General features: G+C 46.8%; 1 protein-coding gene across 1 annotated transcript in view; it reads right to left on the bottom strand.

Annotated features, from left to right (window-relative positions):
* The window catches only part of SPINT1 (serine peptidase inhibitor, Kunitz type 1), a 23,401-nt gene extending 11,198 nt beyond the window's left edge, over positions 1–12,203 (bottom strand). The window contains exons 1-3 of the mRNA XM_026065865.1: positions 11,768–12,203; positions 9,226–9,243; positions 2,029–2,162 (exon numbers count right to left, since the gene is read on the bottom strand). Coding sequence (XP_025921650.1) covers positions 2,029–2,162; positions 9,226–9,243; positions 11,768–12,203 — 588 coding nt within the window. The remainder of the gene's footprint in view (positions 1–2,028; positions 2,163–9,225; positions 9,244–11,767) is intronic.
* Between the last annotated feature and the right edge of the window lie 10,851 nt (positions 12,204–23,054).

Raw genomic sequence — 23,054 nt, 5'->3', positions numbered from 1 at the left:
TAGCCATCCATGACAGCACTCCAGTCATGCGAGCTATCCCACCATGTCTCTGTAATGGCAATGAGATCATGGCCCTGTGACCGCACACATATCTCTAGTTCTTCCTGTTTGTTCCCCAAGCTGCGTGCATTGGTGTACAGGCATTTCAGGGAGGTGATTGAGCATGCAGGTTTCCCAGGAGGGGTAGAAGAGGGTCCTACATAGCCACATCCCATGCGCACTTCCCTGGCTGCATTCACCTGCTGGAGGCATCCTGACTTGAGCAGTCTTTTGCCAACAACCCTGGCACTATAACTCTCCCCTTCCCCCATCTTTCCTAGTTTAAAGCCCTCCTTACCAGGTTGGCCAACCTGTTGGCAAAGCAGAGGTTTAGTATTAAAAATATCTCAGTGCTGTACAACCTCCCCCAAACCTGTGGGCTGGATTCTGACTGCTGGTGCCCAGCTGGAATAGGGGAGAGAAGCAATACCACAAGTCTTATCAGAAATTCCATATTTTGGCAAGGTTTGAAAGCACCTGGAAAAATAAAACAGCCTTTGGAGAATACTGAAATATCTGCAGTTTTAACTTTAATTTCTTAAAAATGGAAAACATTATGAATAATTTATTTAGCAGATAGCATTGTCCTTCATTTTGAATGTGACAATATATTTAGTTTTAAAGATGGAGATGCAATGAATATTGCTTTGCTTGCTGAGAGGTTTCTAAAAGAAATTACTGTGTCAGAATAGAAAGCTTTTGTATTATTGATACAAACATTTTCCCTGTCTTTGTTAACAACCCTGGGCTGCCATTTCCATGCTATCTCTGCCTTTGGGGTTATGCTTCTAGAGAACACAATATGACTACATATCATTTTAATGGAGATAACACAGCATAAGGCTAAGGACCAATAGTAAATTTGGACTTAAACGTATGGGCCAGTGTTATACAGGAATTCTAATGGCCTAACAAAGAGCAAAGACTTGCTCATGAGAGAGAGAGGGTTCTGAAGTGCAGCAAGCATGATATCTCTAGGCATTGCTCTAAAATATTTCACATAAATATTTTTCAATTGTGTTCAAACATTTCCTACTCTTCCACACCAGATTTCAGGAGGTCAGAGGAGTAAAGAGGAAGAGCAGAGGAGGAATGCTAATAACAGAGGACTTTTCTCTTTTTTTTCTGAAAATTGTTTTGGTTGGGGGTAGGGGAAGTGAAAGAGAAGGGAGCATTTCCAGATTTCCACATGCCCTGCAGCACCCTAGACCTAGATACTGCTGGTCATCGAAATCAGCTGTAGGCCTGATGCACTCATTTGTTGGTTCTTCTAAAAGGTTCCACAGGAAACTTACACAAGCTCCAAGGCTTTCTAGGGCACATTTTGTGAAGGTTTAATAGCAAACCATTTGCTCCTGTAAAGCCACAATCCACATTTAACAGCCATAAGACAGATAGTGTTCATATTTCAGAGATCTTAGAGCCAGTCAGGAGACATGATTTCTGCTTTGGCTCAGCTAAACTTCTTTTTGCCTCAGCTAAAATAGGAAGATGAACCTACATTCTAAAGAGAGACAAAGTCTGTGAAAAGTCCCAGACAAAGAGGAGCAGAACCTGAGACTGGGTTATTCAGAGCTCAAAGGGGAGACACACCAAAGTAGAGCAGAGAAAAATTAAGGGCAGGTCACTCATTGAAATACATTGACTTGGGAGCAGGGGTGGTTCTTGCACTGCAGCTGTTGTCCTCATGCACGCGCTCACACGGACAGATCAGGCATTGTACAGACATAGAAAAGGAACGGTCAAGATAGCGTTGTGGTGCAGGAAGCCAGAGCCCTGATGAAGCTCAGCAACAGCACCTCCTAGTAGGGCGCGTAAAGGAGGGGAGTAACCCCAAGGAACGTGCCATACTTTTGGAGGACAGGCTCTTGGGCGGAACGGCACAGACAGAAGGACAAGGTGACCCCTAAGACACCAGTTGTGAGAGCCCAACCTTGTGCAGGCCACAGATAATACCGAGTAAGTTGCTTCCTTTGCTTAGCTCCCTACCTTCATCTCCACAGAAGGGTCACCAAGGATCTGTTTCCATTCATAGCTGACAATCCCATGGTCATCTGTGCTCTCCATGCCTCTCAGCAACACTGCCTCACCTGGCTGTACTCTCATGTCCATGCCAGTGCGGGCTACTGGAGGACGATCATCTGGAGAAGAAATGCAGAGCAAGGCTTGGGTAAGAGGCTGAAGAGTTGAGTCCTTGTCTTCATGATAGGAGAGGGAGATTTTTCCAGACTAAATCAAGACGGACTTCAGCTACTAAAATGAAAATATTTTATTACAGCTGCGCTTCTTGCAGCCTGAGCAAGCAACAGGCAATCAATACTGTTACTGCTGCCCTCATTAATTTAGTAACTCTGCAACCCCTTCTGGCTGTGCCTTTGAGCCAGTTGGCTACCTGGCCATTCCTACCCACAGGAATCACTCTAAGAGAGTGTCTCTGTGGCTAAAGGCATTGTGTTTCTAACAGTCATACCAACACAGAGCAATCTCCACTCCATCACATAGGAGATGACTTCATGCGGCTATTAAAGAATGTGGACTGACTCTCATCTCTCCTACCAGGATCTCTAAGCATTATATTGGTGTACTTATCCAGAACTAGGCAGTCTGAGATTTGGATAGAAAATATCTTTCCTCCATCTCATCTTTCACCCCACTGTTTGACACATACACTAAAAAACACATACAAATGCCATTCATGCAATCATTACTTTTGTGCCACTCGACATATCATCTTACTAGCAGCCATCCACAGTCCATTAAATACTTTTCCAGACAGTTAGGTGTAAGAAATGAAAACTGATCTCTGCTCATGCCAACAGGAATAGACTATACAATGACACCATGAGTTCCTTTTGGTCTGAACATCACTGATCACAGGCCTCCCGCATAGTTCAGACCACAGAACTTCACCTAGTAGCTCCTGTACCAAGTCCAAGACTCAGAGTTCAAGTTCAAACCGAGTTTTTTGGAAAGGCATCAACCGTGATTTATAAACTAGCTATAAACCACTATACCATTATACTGTTCTATCAACTGTGACTGAAGAAGAGGATTAGAGCCCAAATCCCTTGGAAAACTTCTGGCAGCTAACTAGTTTCACTGTTATAAAATTGCTCCTTATTTCCTGTTTGAGTGTTTCTAGATTCAAGTCCCAGCTGTTGACCCTTGCTACAGCCTACTAAAGAGCCCTCTCATATAAGGCATATTTACAAACAAAAGTGACAATTAAAACAAGTTACTTTGCATTTCTCCCATCACTAAGTAGGATAGAGAGTTTGTAATGTGTTCCAGACAGAGTTACCACAAGCCCACTCAGAATCTTCTATTTTCTAGTATCTTTTGATGCTGAAACTGAATGAAGATTTAATTCCATCTTGGTCTTACATATGCTCCTGCCACCAGAAAAGTCACAGGTGAAAGAAACCTTTCCTTTTTTATACATCCAAGCATTGTACTCAGCCTTGTCAGCTGCAGAATCAGAAAGGATATTTGTTCACCATCACTGAAGTTACCTCATAGCCTATTCCCTGTCTGAACACCTGCAGTTTGCCTTCCTCATTGCTAGGCAAAAGGGGCATTTTTGCTACATGAGGACATCATTCACGTCTAGCTTGTGCAGCCACAGGGCTTTTGGTTACATTTACCACACCAGTCCGTGTGGGCTCTGTAGTCTGTCACCAGCTTTATCTCTTATTCCATCATTTCATATTAGTACTGGGTAGAAACACCATCAGCATGGGATCAAGATTTAACAAACAATCACCAAAATAGGCAGAAAATACTCAGCTAAACTGAAAGAGAGCAGAATCACAGAACAGTTGAGGTTGGACGGGACCTCTGGAGATCATCTAGTCCAACCCCCTTGCTCCAGCACAGTCATGTAGAGCACGTTACCCAGAATTGTGTCCAGACAGCTTTTGAATATCTCCAAGGAAGGAGATTCCACAGCCTCTCTGGGCAACCTCTTCCAGTGCTCTGTCACCCTCACAGTAAAGAAGTTTTTCCTCATGTTCAGATGGAAGTGTCTGTGTTTCAGTTTGTGCCCATTGCCTCGCGTCCTGTCGCTCGGCACCACTGAAGAGAGTCTGGCCCCATCCTCTTGACACCCTCCCTTCAGATCCTTGTACACATTGATAAGATCTCCTCTCAGCCTTCTCTTCTCCAAGCTAAACAGGCCCAGCTCTCTCAGCCTTTCCTCATATGASAGATGCTCCAGTCCCTTAATCATCTCAGTAGCCCTGTGCTGGACTCTCTCCAGTAGCTCTATGTCTCCCTTGTATTGGGGAGCCCAGAACTGGACGCAGTACTCCAGATGCGGCCTCAGCAGGGCTGAGTAGGGGGGAGGATCACCTCCCTCGACCTGCTGGCAATGGTCTTCCTAATGCACCCCAGGATACCATTGGCCTTCTTGGCCACAAGGGCACATTGCTGCCTCATGGCCATCTTGTCCGCCAGGACTCCCAGGTCCTTCTCCACAGAGCTGCCTTTCAGCAGGTCAGCCCCCAGCCTGTACTGGTGCAGGTTATTCCGCCCTAGGTGCAGGACCCTGCACTTGCCTTTGTTGAACTTCATGAGGTTCCCCTCTGCCCATCTCTGCATCACATGATGTCTGCATCACAAGCAGAGCAGGGCACCCTGATGTGCTTTCACCTTTCCATGAGCCATAGCTCCCTGCTGCTCTGTCCTCTGGGCTATGTGCCAGAGTCATAGATCCCTTCTCAATTAGTCTGTTTTACCCTAAAGGCATAAAGACTGCTGCAAGACACCAAACAGTGTCTAGCAAAACTGCCACCTCTTGGCTGGGAGCAGGGCTTGTAGAACAAATAAACGGTGTTTTGCTTTAATTTCCAGTGATCTTGCTGAGGACAATATCCATAGACCAAAAGAATGACTGGAGTCTGCAACACTTCCCAAACCGAACAGAGGAAAAGAGCCCTGCAAACACCTTGTACACAGCACTCACAAGCACTGGATGAGGGTCACATCCCTGCAGTTCCTCCCATGCAAACATCACGAGCCTGACACTGAGAAACATAGTCTGTTCCCAGCCACTCTCCTGCCAGATTGAGCCTACTAGACAGCTGTAATTATGCAAGGGAAGGACCAGTTCTTCAGCACCACAGAAGCTGGCCATTAACTCACAACAATTCCAAATGGCATTTTCCCTTAGCACTTCAATAATTTACATGCCAAACACTTCACCACAGGTCAGTTTAGCTACTTTGGATTGTGGATTAAGTAGTGAAATAAAAGGTCAGTTATGATTCAATTTCACCTACTTCTCCAGATCCCACCTCTGATTAGCGAATTTTTCCAACACCACTCACCTCCAGAAGAACAGAGGTTTTGCTTGTGTGCATGTGACTACCAAAGAGGACTTTCACTAAAAATTGAGAACTTTATTTTCAGAGGAGTTGAGTTCAGAGTTCCTTCATAGTACTTTAGAAAACTCAGCAACTTTGGAGTATTTATGTTATAGACTGACTATATCAAGCCCTTAGTGGCAGTGTGGGTCTCCCTGGCACTCCTGCCAGCCTTGAATAGGTGCATTCACTTTGAAGCCATTTGTCATTTTCCGCCTAAGCTTCATAACCAAGTGCTCATTGAACCAGAGTAAATATCCTTAAACAGCTCTTAGAAGGGAGCTTGTCCATTCAGTTCTTTCTGCTTTGAAAGTCTGTTTGAAAACCAAAAGTTACCTTTATATAATGCTCTTTTGACTGTAGAAAGTTCTAACAAATGTCTGTAATTAAGAGGGAGATTAAAGCTTTATGATGCTATTCTATGTCATACTTTTACTTTAAAACACCAGCTCCTAAAGTCACATAATTAAGTGAGAACTTCAGCTTTTGTTTATACACAGGAAAAGGAATTATCCTATGGTGCTGGAGAAAAAGCTTGAAAGAGTAAATCCAGAATACTTAGAAACAAAATCCCCCCCAAAAAGATGATTCAAAGTGTATTCATGTCTTAATCCCTGGTTTTTGCTTCTTTTATCAATTTCAGCTGTTTTTAAGGGTTATGCAGCCAATGACTTGTCTGGCTTCACCTCTAATGCAAGTAAACTTGAACCAAATTTGGCAGTGGAACAGAAGTCTAAAGATATTAAATTCCTACAAGTGCTGCAGAAGTAAGCATCTCTGTGGGAAGGGAGACCCCACTAGGGACCTGCCCAGCAGAAGTTGTGAGCGCCGGTGAAATCCCACAGGAGAAAGCCTTTGCAAACCTTTCAGATTGGGGAAGTTTCTTTTGGAGCTCAGATACCAAAGGCTGTCACCCTTGAGACATGCATTCACAGAAAAACAGATTTCCTCCATTCCAGTGCTCATGGATCTATACACTGAGCCCTTGAGACTATAAAGCAATCTTAAAAATATGCCAGTATGATTTGCAACTGCCACTAGAAAGAGCTGGAAAGCTTTCTTATTGCCACTGACTGGCTCTTACAATCTGCTTCTCTCTGCAATTCCAGGAGCAGCTTACAAATGAGATCAGTGCTGTTTACACCTTGCTGAAGACAAAAGTCGCTGCTCATAGCCACAGGGCAGGTCAGTAACAGAGACAGGAGCAGAGGTGAGGCCACCCATATCCCAGGCCAGAGCAGTGTCCATTAGATGTGCAACCTCTGTGATTTCAGGAGTCAGAAGCCAGTTGAATCTGCCTGCTGAAAGAGCCGACACATGGGCAGACAGGGGCAGGCAGGAGCCCAGCTCACTCTGCAAATGTTAAAGCGCTGCTCTTCCATCGCTTCCAAGGAAGTCACTCAAGAACGAACAGCTTTCAAGGAGTGTTCATTCAGATCTCTCCCATCAACACCATAAATCCCTCCATAGCAACAGGCTAAGATAATGAAGGAAGATGCTGTTGGTGCCAGCAGAAGCAATGTTAATTTGCCTAATGAGGTGGGGAAGGGAACAAGGCAACACAATACATTTCTAGGAGAAAGAGAAATACAGACCAATGTACCATTTCCGTAGGGATTCATCCTACTGGTGGCAAATGGCAGTCACTATGAAGTCATATAGTTTTTTAGACAACTCAGGCAGAGCAAAGTGGCTCCCAGTTGGCATTAATTTCTAGAAGCTTTTTCTCTAATGGTTTGTGAGAGGTGCACACAGCAGGTCATCTTAACCTCTCAGTGACAATACAGCATGACTGAAAGGAGTATCTGTTCAGAATAATTCAATCTGCTGATCCCTCCGGGTCTTTTTCCACCCTTTCTCAGGATGTGAGAAACCAGTCTGATCTGCTTGAACAGGCAAAGGAAAAGAGTCTCCTGCAGATCATTGTGCCATTTCAGTAAAGGTCAGTTTGTTACTCCCGTATTCTTAAATAGTCTTAGAGCCAAGACCTGAGGTAGCCACAACATGCAGCACTTCAGTAAATTTTGTGTGATAAATAATAATTTCACAGCAATTAGAAGTCACTCTCCTCTGCTCTGAGCCAGTGGCTTGGATCAGATGACCTCCGAGGGCTCTTCCAGTATAAATTGATTTATAAATCTGATATAGGTCCTGAACCTTCAATTCCCTCATCTCCCCATTTGAGCTGGGGCATTTGAGGATGCTCAGCTAGCTCAGGACTGGTCAGCATCAGCTGAGGGGAGGCCAGGTGACCAGATTTGTCTCAGCCCAGGCCATGGTCCCAGCACTGCTCATTTTAGTTGTACTGTACCTGCAGAACAGAAATCGGTGTGAGACTAAACATTCAAAGATGGATGTCAGTTTGGGGGGTTCTCCAGTTTGAATACATTACTGAAGTTTTAGCCTGAAAATCTCTATCCACAGTTGGCAAGAACAGACACATCCTGAATCCTACAGGATCTCCAGCACTTCCTGTTGAGTTTAGGGCTTGTGAGTGGGGAAAAAAGGAATAGTGTCACCACACATTTCATAACCACCACAAAAGGTTCAGTTCAAGAAATGGACAAAGGTTCAGGGAGGTTATTTTCCGGTTTCATGCCCAAAACTGGTTTGCCTAGACCAGAATAAGCTCATGTAGTGGTTACTTAAACACTGGGCTCTATTATTGCCAATAAAATGCGTGGTGAGCCTGCCCCTCCCAAATGAGCAAGACATAAAAACTCGCACCAAAGTTCAGGCTGGGAAATGATTTAAGAAGATAATGCCTTTTATCAATACCATTAGAGTCTTCAGGCTGTATGTTAGCTGGAACAGACGAGAGACAGAACCAAGCTGCCATCACCATTTTATACAGGAGGCAAAAGTTCTTATTTTCCAGAATACTGAAGATATACTTAGATGATGTACAAAACCTGGATTTTGTTGTTCATATTAATTTTTGCCCACATCCACAATTTTCTCTTCAGTCACAACAATGCAAGAGCACCTGCACTGGCTTAGATCAAGGGTTCCTCTATCCCTGTATCCAGTTCCAACCTGTGTGTGGATGCTCAAGGAAAAGCAAGAGCAGGGCAAGCATATGCAATGCTTCCCTGTAATACTCTCCCAGCTTTCAGCTATCTTCCTCAGGCTCAGGGAACACTCCAAGATTAAATCTGTCTGTTCAGCAGCCCCCAACTGTGCTCTCCCTTTCAAGTATTATCTAGTCTCCCTTTCAACAGATATAAACCTCTTAATTCAATAGGTCTGTTCCCTGTGGTAATACTGTGGGTCTTGCAATACATGGTTTTTTTGCTTGATCTCACCTGCTGGGACAGCTAAACTACCTAAATATGTCAGTATTCACTAGAAAAAAAATGTGCTTTTAATTCTCATTATTACAGAGAACATCTGGAGATTGTCACATGAACATACCCTAAAGGGTCTTAGGAGAACCCATGGCACATCAAGAAAAGGGATTATAAAGCAGCATATAAGTTTCCCTCAATTCCTTGGAGCCCAGTCTTCAGGGGTTGACAATAACGTATACAACAGAACAGCCACAGAACTTCCAGTTTTAACAAAGATACAGCACAACTGTGGGAAGACTAGACAGTTTTGTCTCCATTGCAAGATCTGAGCCAAGTTTCTTTGCCTATAAACATTTGGGAGGAAAACCTGATGCACTGAAAACAGATTCCTTAACAGTGGTTTCACTGTCTCTGGCACCTCTGAATCCTAGAAAGGTGCTGAAGCAAAAATGATATAGAACTTCCTTATTGCCCCCAGGTGGACACAGTCGATGCCCAGAGGCTTGTGAATTTGGCCTCCTGCATCCACCTACGCTTTGGCATTCCTTCCCCTCTCCCACTCAGCGGAAGTGAGGCACTCGCCCCTCCTGCCAGAACAAGCCCATTATTCTGTGCTGGGTTCCTCCTGTTTTGACCCAGTTCCAATATGACAGCTAGAGGGGTTTGGGGTTATTTTTGGATCTGAGCCAAAATCAAGATCTTTTATTCTTAAGTGTTTAATCAACTGCAGTGTGGAGGAGGGATTTTTATAGTTCTTTATTATTCACTGTTTCTGCAGTAAAATAACGCCTTTTCAGCTCTGGATTACTAACTAGCAATAGTCCTTTGTCTCTTTTCCTGGCAGTCCTTTGATGTCATTGAAGGTGAATGGAAAGTTTTTACTATCAGTTAAAAGACAATACCTAAAGATTTAAGCAGAGAAGGGAAATTAATTTCCCATCGTAGCATAGCACAAGCATGGCAATGTTATGCAAAGACACTGTCTTGGTGGCTAAAGTATGGGAGCAGCAAACTTCCTAGTTTCTGTTGCTATGCGCCTATAGATCTGCCAAGCACCCTGAATGCTTCGAGAATGCAAACACGGGGTGTAGAGGAGACTGAGCCCTTCCTACACCCACAGTGGTATCCGTGGCGCAAACCCCACGTGAGCAAGGAGGGGCATGCCCTGCTCGGCAGGCTTTCGGCAGCATTCCTACCAGAACGTTTCTAGGATGTTTTTCACTTCTCCCTCATAAGCTCTCCTGAGTCCTCCTCACTACAGCAATCCCAGCACCTGCGAAAGTAGTACATGTATTAGGGTTGGTTTGCAAAGCAGCACCTGCATGTGTGTCTGGGATGCTCCAGCTGGCTCTCTGGCTGCCAAACCTAGTCATTGGAGCCAGTTCTGCCTAGCCCACCGCCTACCCTGCAGTGGCCACATGCTGGGCCTGGAGTGGCAAGTACAGTGTTACTGGCAGCCAGAAAGCTCAGTGGCCTGTGGACATTTTCCTGAGGCCTGCACATAGGGAGGAGGGGGGCTGCAGTCATGCTGTAGTGGGTGCTAGTCCACAGAGGTGAAGAGACTGAATCTCTCAACAATACCTTATATTTTAATCTAATCTTGTGAAATCAGGGTATACTGGAGATGATGTATCCCCTTTTCCTCCTACAACAAAACACGTAGGAGTTCAACTTCCAGTCCTGGAGATGTGCTAGAGATGTGAGGTTAGCTTAGGTTCTTCTTTAACTGCAGCTGCTGTGAAAAGGTTTTTAAACCTGGAAGGGAGATGCAGGTCAACTATTGCCACAGTGAGCTAGAGATTTACCATAAGGCTCTAAAATGCTGCCACATTGCTGCTAAAACTAGTGACATGCAAGGCCTACTCCAGGAGCAGTACCCTACTTTGAAACCCCTGCGCTGCTACTTAGAATTGACAAAAGTAGTCAGTTTGGGGTCTGGTGCAATTTCACCCCTCCAGCACCTCCAAGTCATGCAGGAGGGCACATCCCAGAACACTAAAGACCATTTTGTTACCTTGGCTCATGCCAGAGAGCCCATGCGCCTGCCTGGCTGCTCTCCTTATGATCTTAACAGATCCGCTTCCTTCCCACACCTCAAGCGGTCAGGGAGGGAGTGGGAGAAGGATTACCTGCTCAAATATCCCCAAAATACGCCTGTTGATGCATCAACATATAACAACAACGACAACAAAAACGATTATGGTTGCCAAAGACACGATCAAGTTAGAGATATCCCAGCCTTGCTAAGCTTCCTCCAAAACAGGAAAGAAGGAGGCAAGAGGAAGAACTGCTTTTTTTTTTTTTTTTTTTTTTTAGCGTTTCTGAACACATTGCATTTCTTTGGAGACCACAAAGCGCATGACAAGTGGCCAGCTACAGATTAGCTTATTTCCCACCTGGTTTTCTCGACACAGGTGCAATCTTTTAGAGTCCTACACCAAGTAACAGGGTACCGGAATATGGGGTCAGAGAAACCCACCTGCAACCCAGAATTTTCTTAATCAGCCCCACCTGTTGCTCCTTCTCCCTCACACAGCAGCAATAAACAAAGCCAAAAAGCACAGCGATACCAAGACACCTCACTATCCAGGCTAGTTCTCAAGATTCAGACTGTGACAAAACAAAAGGTAAGTGCATTGCCTCCTGCCCCTGAGCAATTAAGAGATTAATGGAGCCCTTTAAAGTGTGGTGCTATTTAGATTTTAGAGGATTCACTTTCCAACCTTAAACACCTGGGGGGAGAGAGAGGAAAAACAATACCTTTTTCTCTACATTGTCAAGTACCAAAACCACTGCCAGCATTTGGTAAACACTTACCCCACCCATTTCAAACAGTTTAAGCAATGGCTCCCTCTCCATTTACTAACAGGCAAACTGAGGCACAGATTTTAGGGGCTGATCAAGGTTACAAAAACCCTGGCAGCAGAGGGTCGTACAGACACTCTGCATGAAATACCACTTTGCCCCAGCCACCCGGCAACGCAGCTGCTCAGATGGCACCTGGAGGAGCTGACGCCGGTGGCCTGTAATGCTGTTGCAGCCCTAGGTTGCACCGATCCGTTCCTGGCACCTTACCACCAAATCCACGCTCCTGCATTGCCAGATAGGCATCGTACACGTCCCTCTTCACGTAGTTGAGAAAGCCAATCTTCCTGGCAAACCGGCACACGAAAGCCTGCTCGTAGAGGCAGTCGAGGAGAAAGCAGCCCTGGATGTGGTCCTCCCCCGCGCCCGGGCCCTGCTCCACCAGGGCCAGGTTGCACGCGGGGTCCTTGCAGCAGGCCCGGACGCAGTCCCTGCCCCGAAGGACCCGGGGCGACGACAAGAAGGTGGCTCCGTTCTGCACGGAGGCGTCCGTGTCCAGCACGAAGTCGGGCATCCCCGCAGTGAAGTGGTCCAGGCACATTTCCCCAAAGGGTTTGCCCTGCTGCCCCTCGCCCAAGCCCGGTGCCGTCAGCAGCACCAGGGCGGCCCAGAGCCCTGCCGGCAGCGCCGGCCTCCCTCTGGCCATCTTCGCGCCGAGCCCTCGCCGCCTCCTCGAGCCCCCAGTCCTTCCCGGCGGCACAGCGGGGCTGGAAAGAAGAGAGGAAGACACCTGATAAAAACCCAAACCCGGCTGCTTTCAAGCAAGGAGGGGAGCCGCTCTCAGCCCCGGGAGCCGGGCCGCGGCCTGCCCGCCCCGCGGCGGGGGACGTGCGGGTGCCGGGCGCAGCCGCCTCCGCTCTCGCCGGCCTTGCCCGCACCTGCGGGGCGCGGGGTGCCGGGCGCGGGGTGCCCGTCGGGAGCGCGGGCAGACAAAGGAGCGCAGGGGGCAGGAAGTGAAATCCAACTCCTTGAGAGAGGAAAAATCAAGTCACTCCCCTCCGCAGGCGATTAGGTAAGAGGAAGGGGAGGAGAGCAGGGCTGATACCATCTTCTACTCCTTTGGCAGCGGGAGCTGACGCTCCCGGGGGCAAACGTGCTCCCCGTGGGACGAGCCGCGTCCCCGCGCCTGCGGCCTCCCGCCAGCGTCAGGCGGCCCCGAGACGGGGGAAAGCGGCAGCTCGGTGCTGTTTCTCGCCCTCGCGGGTGCAAGGGGACCGGCTCCCAACGAGCTCCTTGCCGGCTGGGTGCCGCAGGTGTGAGCGCCCTGCTCTGCCCCCAGCGCCCACAAATCCTCTGGTTTGAGGCGTTTCCAAGGCCCTTTTGCGAGAGCGCCCTAAACCCGGCCCGCTCCCACCCAGGGAAGTCGGCGCGTGGTGCTGGCGCTCAGGCGCTGTCAGGTGCGCGGGGCCGCGGCCTCGCCAACCCGGTGCCTCAGCCCCGCGCTGCCTCCCCGCTGCCTCTGCAGCGCCGGCGCCGCTGCCGCGGCACAACGGGCTCCGCGCTCCCGCAGCGCTCCTCGCCGCCGGCAGCGCTCCCCGGCCAGGGGCCCCGCGCCGCCGTAACGAGAGAGCTTAGCAGTCAAAACCCCAGCGGGCCAGATTAGCCGCGTCTCACTACTCCTGCTCAGTCTCATGCAGATCGGCGACTGTCTGTTTGTAGCGCACCTGCTGCTCACAGAAAGGTGCTGTTTGGGGCTGCAGGGATGCAAAAGTTGCCTGCTATAACTTGGATGTACTTTCTACCTTCCTGCTTGTGTTTGCAGATCCAGGATCAAATTCCTCCGCTTACAGAGATATCAGTGTGATCCACTCCCCTTGTCTGCAAACAGTCCTAAAGCTCCCTGGTCAACCATCCTCGTCCCTCTGTTGTACCCCTTAGGAAAGCAGGGAGTGCTTGTAATTGGCTTGGACATTATTTTTAATGAGAAATTGCATAACTTGAGACACAGCAGCAAACGTGGGATGGCGTTGACTGGCATATCTTCCAAAAGAGGTGGTGATTAGCAGGTTTGCCTGGAACAGCACCTGGTTTTGCAGTTCTGGGGACCTTTCCAGTGTCCAACACTTCGGTTCTTGGTGCTTCTTTCTGTCTGTGGTAGCTCCAATCCAGCCTTGTGTTCTTGTAGGACTACTGAGAGTTCTTAGGTATGTTAAAGACTTAGACAACTTTTCCCCTTCTAGTTGTCATAGACAAACACTGTGAGAACATAATATTGCAGGAATATTGTTTTTAATACCTCTCGTGACTTTCTAGGGCCTGATGCTCACGTTTGGCTATAGTACTGACTTCTGTTTGCAAAAAGAAATTGCTTTGATCTGGCTACAGTAGGGTGTATGGGAGAGATCTGAGCTGCAAGCACAGCCTAAACCCTGAAAACCAGATGGTGGGGCAGCAGGGGAAAGGAAAGACTGAAATGTGTGTAACTCTAGAGAAGAAGGATAAAATTGTTTTCTTTATTGGCTATAAAAATCTTTGTTAGAAATCGTGTAGGTTTCTCCTGCTCCATGTTCAGAGCCCACCTGTAAGTCAGGTCTTTGGGATTGGCCTGAAGAATGTAGCAGCATTGAGAAGGCTGCTGGCCTCGCTACTCTGCACGTCTTCTAAACACATGCAGGAGAAATAAAGACAACAGTTCATTAGGGGAAGAATGCTGAAAGTTTCTTTTAACCTAACATTTGCCAGGCTTCTAAAAATACTCCGAAATCTCGGTGAGCCAGAGGTTTCAGTAGTTGCTGTGTCTGACTCTGCCAGTTCTGACTGCTCTGTTGCTGTTTAGAAAGGTCAGTGTTTGTACTCCACTGGGGATAGGTACAGGGGACGACTGACAGCCATGTCTGCGGGACTGATAAATCTTATAGCCTACTACACTGTATTGAATGCAGCTTTTGCAGGTCCCTCTGACCCTGCTGTACTGAACAGGTAACAGCAGACTCCAGTTTGGAGGAATGCAGGTGGGATTTGCCCACGGTGCCCCAGATAACATGGTTTGTTTCATTATCACGTGAGCAGAGCAGATCCCCTCTGCCTCTCTCTCTCTCTTTTTTTTTTTTTTTTTTTTTTTAAAGCTTTGGAGAGAAGAAAACAGATGCTTAGCCTGCTGTGGGATGTGCTCAGGGTGCAGGGTGAGGAGCAGGCACAGAGGACCGCGGGCCGCAATCGGCAGCCTGTATGTGATGGAGGCGCTGCGCTGGGACGCAGTGGGGCAGGGAGTGCAGCAGAGACCTGCCTCTGGCAGAAGCAGAGCTCTGGTAGGGACTCTTTGCCCCCAGGGCCCTGAGCAGAGGCACGCGCCATGGCTGTACCTCGTTGCTGCTGGGCAGTCCGGGCTGGAAGGCGAAGCTGGTGTAGGACATCTTGAGACGGGAGAGAGGCTTGTAGGTCCTGGCCCATAGCCCCGCTGCTGTGGGGAGGTGCACTGCCAGTCTCAGCTCCATGGCACTACGACCAGGCAGTGCCACCTGGGCTTGTCTCCTGCTCTGCGCTGCCAGGGGCCCTCTCTTGTCTTTTACCGGGCGAGGGTTTTTTCCTGGTTAAAGGTTTAAGACCTTCAGTTTGGAGCCTGGTGAGGCTCAAAGCAGCTTGCTGAGACAGGTTGCTGCTCAGGGGAGCAGCTAGCTCCTTTATCTTCACACAGCAGTCTTGGATCTGCAGTGGCAGAACTGCCTCTAAACAGTCCTGTTCGACATCTTTGCCTAACTGGCAATTATTTGACCTACCTCCACAGTAGTATTGTCTTAGGAAATCCCCGCGAAGGATTTCCTTTGAACCCAAAGGACGAGACTTCTCTTCCGCTTGTACCAGGTAACCTAACTCCTACAAATGTACAGCTGGGAGGATCCTGGATTGTTATTTCTAGGCCCCCTCCCCCCCCCTTTTTTTTAAACAAACGTGTCATCTGACTCCCTGCATAAAGTGATCAAGCCTAACCTTAACAGTGGAGGATTTTAATCACTTTTGCTCTCATCAGAAGACTGCGCTGGCATTTTGCTGCTAGCTTTTCTGCTGTTCAGTCTAAATATATTTTTATGGGTAACTTATACTCAGTTGTTCTTGTGCAGTATTGTCTTTTAATTTCAAAAGCTTCTCTCCCTTTGGTTTCTTCAGGTGTGTTTATTTTAGTGAACTGATATCCTCACTCTGTCTTCATTTTGCTAGTGTAAGCAAGCCATGATCTTTCAATCACTTCTTTATGAGAGAGTCTCAGTTTCCCCTGTCATCCTAGCAGTCATTTTTTATATCGATTCCAGTTACAATTATTGTTTATTAAATATGTTATAAAATCATATGCCATAGATTAGAGAATGGATCACCATTACCAAGTATTTAATCTTCTCTCACTGTGCTGGGAATATGTTGCTGAATACATCTTAGGAGCATACCAGCATTGTTCATAGTCTCATTGCGGAGTCATTTTATAAACAGTATGTGCTTTATGGAACTTGCTCTTTCTTGTTCTCTCTGCCATTTTCAGCTGATCAGCCCCGAGTTAAAATTCATGTGACAATTTCCTAAGTATGTGACGTTACTCCTTATATTCTTAAATTTGTCCCATTCCTTCAGCCTGGCAGATGGGTCTGGCTTGTTTGTTTAACCTTTAAGCATGATATTTTAGGTCCATCACTGTACGAGTGATGCATCCCAACTCTGTCCCATTAGCACAGTTTCTAAATATGCCCTGTTTCTTCTGTAGAGGCTCAGTAATAAAAATATTAATTGAATTAGCCCCAAGATGGAGGACTTCTGCTAGGAACCCTTTTCTGTTGCAATAACTTTCCTGCCAATTCAGTGATCTCTTTCCTGCCCTCCTAGTGTAGAATTGCCATCTAAGCTCTCATCTTCTGTTAACCTAGTAATTTCCCGTGACTTCACCTGGGAGTTATGTGTTATTCATATTAGTGTGAGGGGAAAGTAGGGTGTATGGTTTTATAACTTAGAAGCATTTTTAAGAGGGTCCCAAAATGGTGAGTCATCCTTAAAATTTGTCTTTCATGGGCTGAGAAGTGTCTGCTCTCAGTGCTGCAATAGTAGCTGTGTGCAGCAGCTTACTCAGGGGGTTTGCTAGACAGTAGTTTAATATTTGACTAAGATTATAACACCTCTTAGACACGCGTGGCTTGTAACAAACTCAGTGCGGAGTTATGGGCTAGTCTGTCTGCGTCACCTACCTTGTTGTGATTGCTATTGAGACCCCAGCCCTGATCAGCAGAGTGCCCAGCTTCCAGAAGGAAGTGACATAAATAGGCAGAAAAATAAGGAAGATTTAGTCCAGGTCCCCACTGCCCTGCTGTGAAGCCCAGCTAAATGGCATCACTGCCTGCAATGACTTCCTGGTGGCATCTTGTCACACAGGCTGCTGCAGACGAATCCTTTTGGCTTCAGTTTATCTGGGAACAGCTCTGTGCATAGCTAGCACTTGGGAGACAGGTTTGCTTGCTCGCTTGTTTTGTTGCATTTGCCTCAGGTTAAACCTCCTGGTGTGGTTTAGGGGCGAGACCCGGATGCAAGTGACGGCACAAAGATGTGGCAAGGGAAGGAGACGGGGAGGGACCTTGTCTGGCCATGACTAACCACTTGCCATGTGGGATGGAGCAAGGGAAAGGATGACAGGCTGCTGAGTCCTCATGAGAGCTGTTCCCATTGCATTCAGGGAGCTGTGGGGAAGGGAACCTTCAAGGAGGGTATGCTGTTTCTTTGGGGAAGTTCTTGTCTACAGTCCCGCAGGGCACTGAAGCTTTTACTTTAATGTTGCTAGTCAGGGTAAACCCTGACAGAGCAGGAGCACTGGGAGAGGAAGGAGAAACAGTGTTAAGGTTGACCAGTTACACTGAGAAGACACATACATTTTTGTCTTGTCTACACTAGGCTTTTACAGAGAGATGGATATGGAAATGGCTCCTTTTGGGAAGTGAAGAGCCTTCAGTTTGCTGGAACTGGAATAATTTAACATTCCCCATTTCAAACTTCATCCACAGCTTGAGCTGTTCTTTACAGTGACTCTTTGTGGAACAGGATCAGCTGTGAGGCTCCCCACAGCCTGTCCTCCTCCCTCACTTCCCACAATGACTATTGTTGCTGGGAATCTTCTAACTTCCAACACTTTCATGCTAGTTGTCAGTCTCCTATCAAAGGCTGTTCTCCCTTGTGTTTGTAGATGGAGATTTCCCTGCAAGGGTTAGCAGAATAATCCCTACTAATGCAAGTGTGATTGCACCCTCTCAAAAGATTGTGTCACTTTAAATCTGTTGGTACAAGAACTGTATAGACAGCCCCTGCAAGTCTGAAATGTTGAAATTGGGCTGGAAAACAAGGAAGATCCTCTGCATCTCTTCAGCCACTGCTTCTGTTTTCTCCAACTCTGCCATTCAAAGAGCTGCTGAAACCTATGTTTCACATGAAATAATGGGGTCAGAAGGCACTGATAAAGCTTTCAGTGCTGTAGGTCTCTCTCTATAGGGGAACCACAAAGCAATACAAGAAGAGGAGCAATAAAGCAACGTGGTGGATTTTCAAAGGTCCCCAGACAATCCGTTTGGCATCTAATTTATGTAGTCAGCTTCACTTGGGTATTCAAGGGGAGGAGGAGGCCTTCTCTGCAGTGGAGACTTTTACTTCCCTTTGTAGCACTTACCTATTGGTAAGTCTGAGGGTAGATATAGATGCAGAAAAGGGCCTAAATAAGAAGTGAGTCCAGGGCTTACCACTTCTCTGGTATGTCAAAACAGTGAGCCCAGCCACATCTCATTTACTCTTCTCAGCAGCTGATGAGCCATTAGCCTTTATGCTTCACTTGATTGCCAATTCCACGGAGGCAAGAGGGGAGGAAGGACAGGCTAGCTTTTCTCACCTCTTATCTTACTTCCTGGGACCTCTCTATTTTTTGAGGTGGTGCCAAGTAATGCAGTTTGGGGTTGATCAGTCAAATAATAAGGTGGAGATTTTCTTTCTCTGTCTCTCGGCCTTCTTCCTCCTCACTGCCTTTTTATTGCCATGCGAAAGAAGAGAAGGGGGGAGGCTGTAAGACTGATTGCCTGTTGCCTGACTGAGAAATGTAGAGTCCTCTCCACTTGCTGGTGGGAAGGTAGCAGGACTACTCAGGTGAGAGATGGGGACTGTGTGAGCTGGAAACCCCTGGCTTTTTCCTTAGCTCTCCAGGAGCTGAAGGTGAGAGGAGATGATGTGGTCTTTCTGTTCTAGCTAGAGTTTGGGGGCAACAGTACAGCTTTTTTGATTCCTGTGCTCCTATGGAGATGTGTGGATGAGGGACATTAGGACACTGGGTGTAGTAGGGCTGTTTACTCAGGACTCCTGCCCCTTTTGCTCTCCATCCCTGGCTGTGGTTTCTGATCCACAAAGTTCCTGCTCACAAGATAATGCAGCACCCCTTTACCTTGTGGTGTCAATGTAGTATTGGCACAGCCACTTCTGCTGTCTTTCTGCATTTAATTTGTGTTAACTACTATGTTTGTAACCACAAGGAAAGTGGTTACTTTCTAAAGCAGGTAGAGGCTGGCTTCCAGCTGTCTTGAAGGAAAACTTTCCTCTCTAGGCTGGGACTCAAGGGAAAGAGACTGACCTGGTTCTCTAGAAAGATGAGCTGGGGCCCTGATGAATTATTGAGCATGCGTAAGAGTTGTCAGCCTGGAGAGAAAGAGAAGCCCCAGCTTAGGTCACAGGTGCAGGATGTAGATTATTAGCTTCAAGAACAGAGGAGCGTAACCAGATCTGTCTCATGTATTTGGCAGTTCTGCTCTCTGGATCAGTGTCGCAGCTGTTTGGCTCTATGACACAAATGCTTGGCTCAGTGGCCCTCTTTGGGTCAGGGGCCCTGGACAGGTCCTAAGTCACAAAAGCCCAACACCGCTGCATTGAATCTCCCCCTGCCCTTTTCAGAAGCAAAACCTCATTCTTGTGGCAGGCCTGGAGAAGCAATGACCCCAGGTCACACACGTGGAGTCTGAGGCACGATATTTCAGTCTAGCACAGTTGAATGTCTTGGCCTCTTTAAATTCCCTTTATTCACCTATATAAATGATGAGTGGATTTGCAGAGGACTTGATTACCGGCAACTGTGACAGGAAGTCAATCGGAGCTTACATGTGTATAGCTCTTATGAAAAATCAGGTCATCCAAATAGATGCCTAATGGAGTCAGTTGCCCAAGTAAATATTCTGAAATTTTGGTCCAGGTTTTGTGCCCAAGGCCATAATATGGGATAACTATGCTGAAAATAAGATCTGATTTCCCAGTCATGCCTGAGATCCCTGTGCTATATCACTCCCACCATGTATGTCCAAGCAAAATGGTGAATGTCTTTCTGTCCCTTTGGCCAACTGAACTTGCTGTAATGCTAGGAGTAGGGTAGGATGTGGGGCAGCTTTGAAGAGCTGTGTAACTGCTTCTTGTTTCATAGCAGCTGGCACCTACTCGCGCTGGGAGGTTGCTGGCACCCCTGTGGGAGATGCTGCCTCATTCAAAGGAGACAATATCACTTGTCCTGCACAAGCAGCTGATTTTGTGCCTGCAGGAACTTGTACCACACCCTCATGGAGTGACCTTATACACAGTCATCTTTTTTTTTTTCTTCCTCTTGCTTTAATCACTGATTAGAACAGTTTATTACTGGAGGAGACCTACTTTACCTGTAAACATTTATTTCTATATTGCCACCTTCTCATCACAAAGACTTCATGACTAAACACACATAATCCAAGGCAGTGTAATAAACATCCTGTAATATGGTGTGTTTTAGCTTACAGCTTTCCTGAAAGCGCCTCTGACATTTTCCATCTCACTGCACTGTATGGTGACGCTCTGTTAGAGCAGTGCAAGGGCACTGAGGACAGATTGTTGCTCTGTGGACAGAGTACGGACAGTGGGGGTGAGTCTGCCTGTGAACCAAATTCCTTTTCAGATATGTTATCTCAGTGCCTTGTTCTTGCTCAATGAGGTTGCAGCTCAACAGCGGCTCGAGCTGTTTGAAAGGCACATGGCTGCTGCAAGGGGAGGTTACATTCCCTGTTCCCTCTTCCTTGCGCCCGTTCTGTGGACTCTGGATCTTGTGCTGCATAGATTCAACTAAGTTGGCAGATTAACAGGGCAAACCCCATCTTCCATGCAGAGTTGAACTGGCTTGATGAAGAGCATCAGAGCCAGCACAAGTGTTGGAGGAAGGTGGTAACTTCCGGCCAGCACCCTCAGCCACCGCAGATTGTCAGACTGGCTCAAGGGTGCCAGGTAACTTCTCTCTTGGAAGTCTGGTCCTTTTTCTCTGGTCTTAATGCCAGCCTGTCTGGAGTTCCTTGGGAAAACCTCAGAACAAATATGCCAGCATTTCTGACAATGAGACTGAGGAAAATAGAGGTTGTTTTCCCATGTTAAAAATGTCCATCTTTGAACAGCAAAATAGAGCACTTCTATTTGGAGACAGGGACTTGGTACCTGACACGGTGTGTCCTGTGGTCCAAGTTTACCCCATGAAAATCTGCCCGTTTGGCCAGTGTATTAACCTTGGAAAAGTCACTAGTTGTGCACATATTATACCATGTTTAAGGGGGTTTGCAGGGCTTTTAACAGTTAAACATCTCTGAAGGATCTGCGCTGAATATGCTCCAAACCTCTCACAAAATGAATTTTTCTGGGGAATTTTGGTCTAAATAATACATTTTTAGGAGTGAGACTAAAGGGAGACTATAATCAAGCAGTGAGAAAAATACAGGTAAAGTTTAGCAAATGAAATAGCTGACAGCCATCTTCTGAATAGAAATTTCAGGCTATCTGAAAAGTAGGGGAGAGGGTGCCTGTTTCAGACATACTTTAATACTTTATCCTTTAATGGTGTTGAAGCATGTTTCAGAATCAGCATTTTGTGAAACTTTCTGTCAGAAAGGGCTTTTACTTTTTGCTCAAATTCAGAAGGAAAAGAAGCCCCTGCCCATTTTTCTGTCACCTCACATGCAAGTGATTGCTGGCTGCCTGAACCACCATCCATCCCTCTGGGCACAGTAACACAGTTTTGGCAGGGGGCTAGGCACAACCTCCAGAGGAGGCCAGCCCTCCTGCAGACTGCCCCATGCTGTCCTGAGGTGGCTGTCAGTGGCAGAAGGGTTGGTTCCTTTTCCTTTAGTTTATATAGCTCTTGGTCCCCAAACTTGAAGTGCCCCTGGCTGCCAAGAGCAGCCAAAATCTTTTTTTTTCCACATAAACCACAAGGCAAGAGTGGTTGGATCTGCTTCATGATGGAGGATCTTAGCAGGTTCACTCATTTGACAGGGCAGCTTCCTGGGCAGGTCACAGAAAGGCTCTGGGAACAGATGAATAGAAGGATGTAATACAGCATTGGAGGGGAATGCAGGTTTCCCACTGCACTGGCACCCTGTAAACACAGCCAGTCTCTTCCTCTGAACAGCTCTGCTCATATATCCCTTTAAAAATGGGATAGGACAATAACGTTGCAGACTTTAACCTGTCTTCCAGTAAGTTGTAAGCCAAGCAATGATAATATATTACACTAGCAGTTCATGATGCTTCAATAGACAAACCTGGTACCATGGGTGCCTTGCCAAGGGAAGGAGATAGAGCTATATCCCTAGACAGGCTTTCCCCTGTGCAGTGTGCCATCACCTCAAATACTGTACTTTTCTATAAAAGGGTAGATATTTTGCTTTATCTCAGATTTGCCTTGCTCTAATGATCTCAAATTCAGGCCACTAAATGCTCTAGGATTTCTACACACAAATTTTTGAAGAGGCTGGAATAAATTTAGATTGTAGAACAATGTAAAATGGGATTGTTGAGGCTGAGTTCGGCTTGCAACTTCACTAACCTAGCGTTCCTACTCTTGTAAAATAGTGGATGTGGCCACCTGAACCCAGACTATTTCTCCTTATCCATGCTGAATCCACTGCTATAGCCGTAACCCACCAAATACACCATTTCAACATGAGCTAAACCCTCTACTTGCAGGCTAAGTAGATTACAGAGACTAGTGGAGCTTGAACGCAGCAGGATTCGATACATTATGTATGGATCAATCCTCTGGAACTGCACATGCACATAAGTTATGTCTGTAGGGAAACAGACATTTAAAACCTCCTCCTTCTCCACCTCCTGCTACTTCTTGGAGCTGACTTGTGTTAAATATTAACAAACTTTTTTCATCAGTTCCCTGGTTCACTTGGCTTCTTTTAACAACAGATGTTATTACAACTTTCCTCCCTCCCTCCCTCCTTCCTTGCTTTTGTCAACACTGCCAGTTGTGAAACCTAAGAATCTTTTCCTGTAACTGCCTTCAGAGCCTGGCTGCTGCCCAGCTCTGTGGTCTCCTCCACCTCTCTCCCTGGGATCACCAATGCTGCCCACCTTTGGCATCTGCAAGCAGCTTGTGCTGTGAGTCACTAGCTATAGATAGATAGAGACTGAGTAAAGAGGACGGAGAAAAGGAGTGAGGAGGTAGGTGAGTTTCTGCTGTCTGAGAGAGGAGGTAGAAGAAGCGGGGAGC

Source organism: Apteryx rowi, unplaced genomic scaffold (genome assembly GCF_003343035.1).
Source record: "Apteryx rowi isolate R43461 unplaced genomic scaffold, aptRow1 scaffold_232, whole genome shotgun sequence".
Taxonomy (NCBI): domain Eukaryota; kingdom Metazoa; phylum Chordata; class Aves; order Apterygiformes; family Apterygidae; genus Apteryx; species Apteryx rowi.
This window is presented reverse-complemented; position numbering and strand designations above follow the sequence as displayed.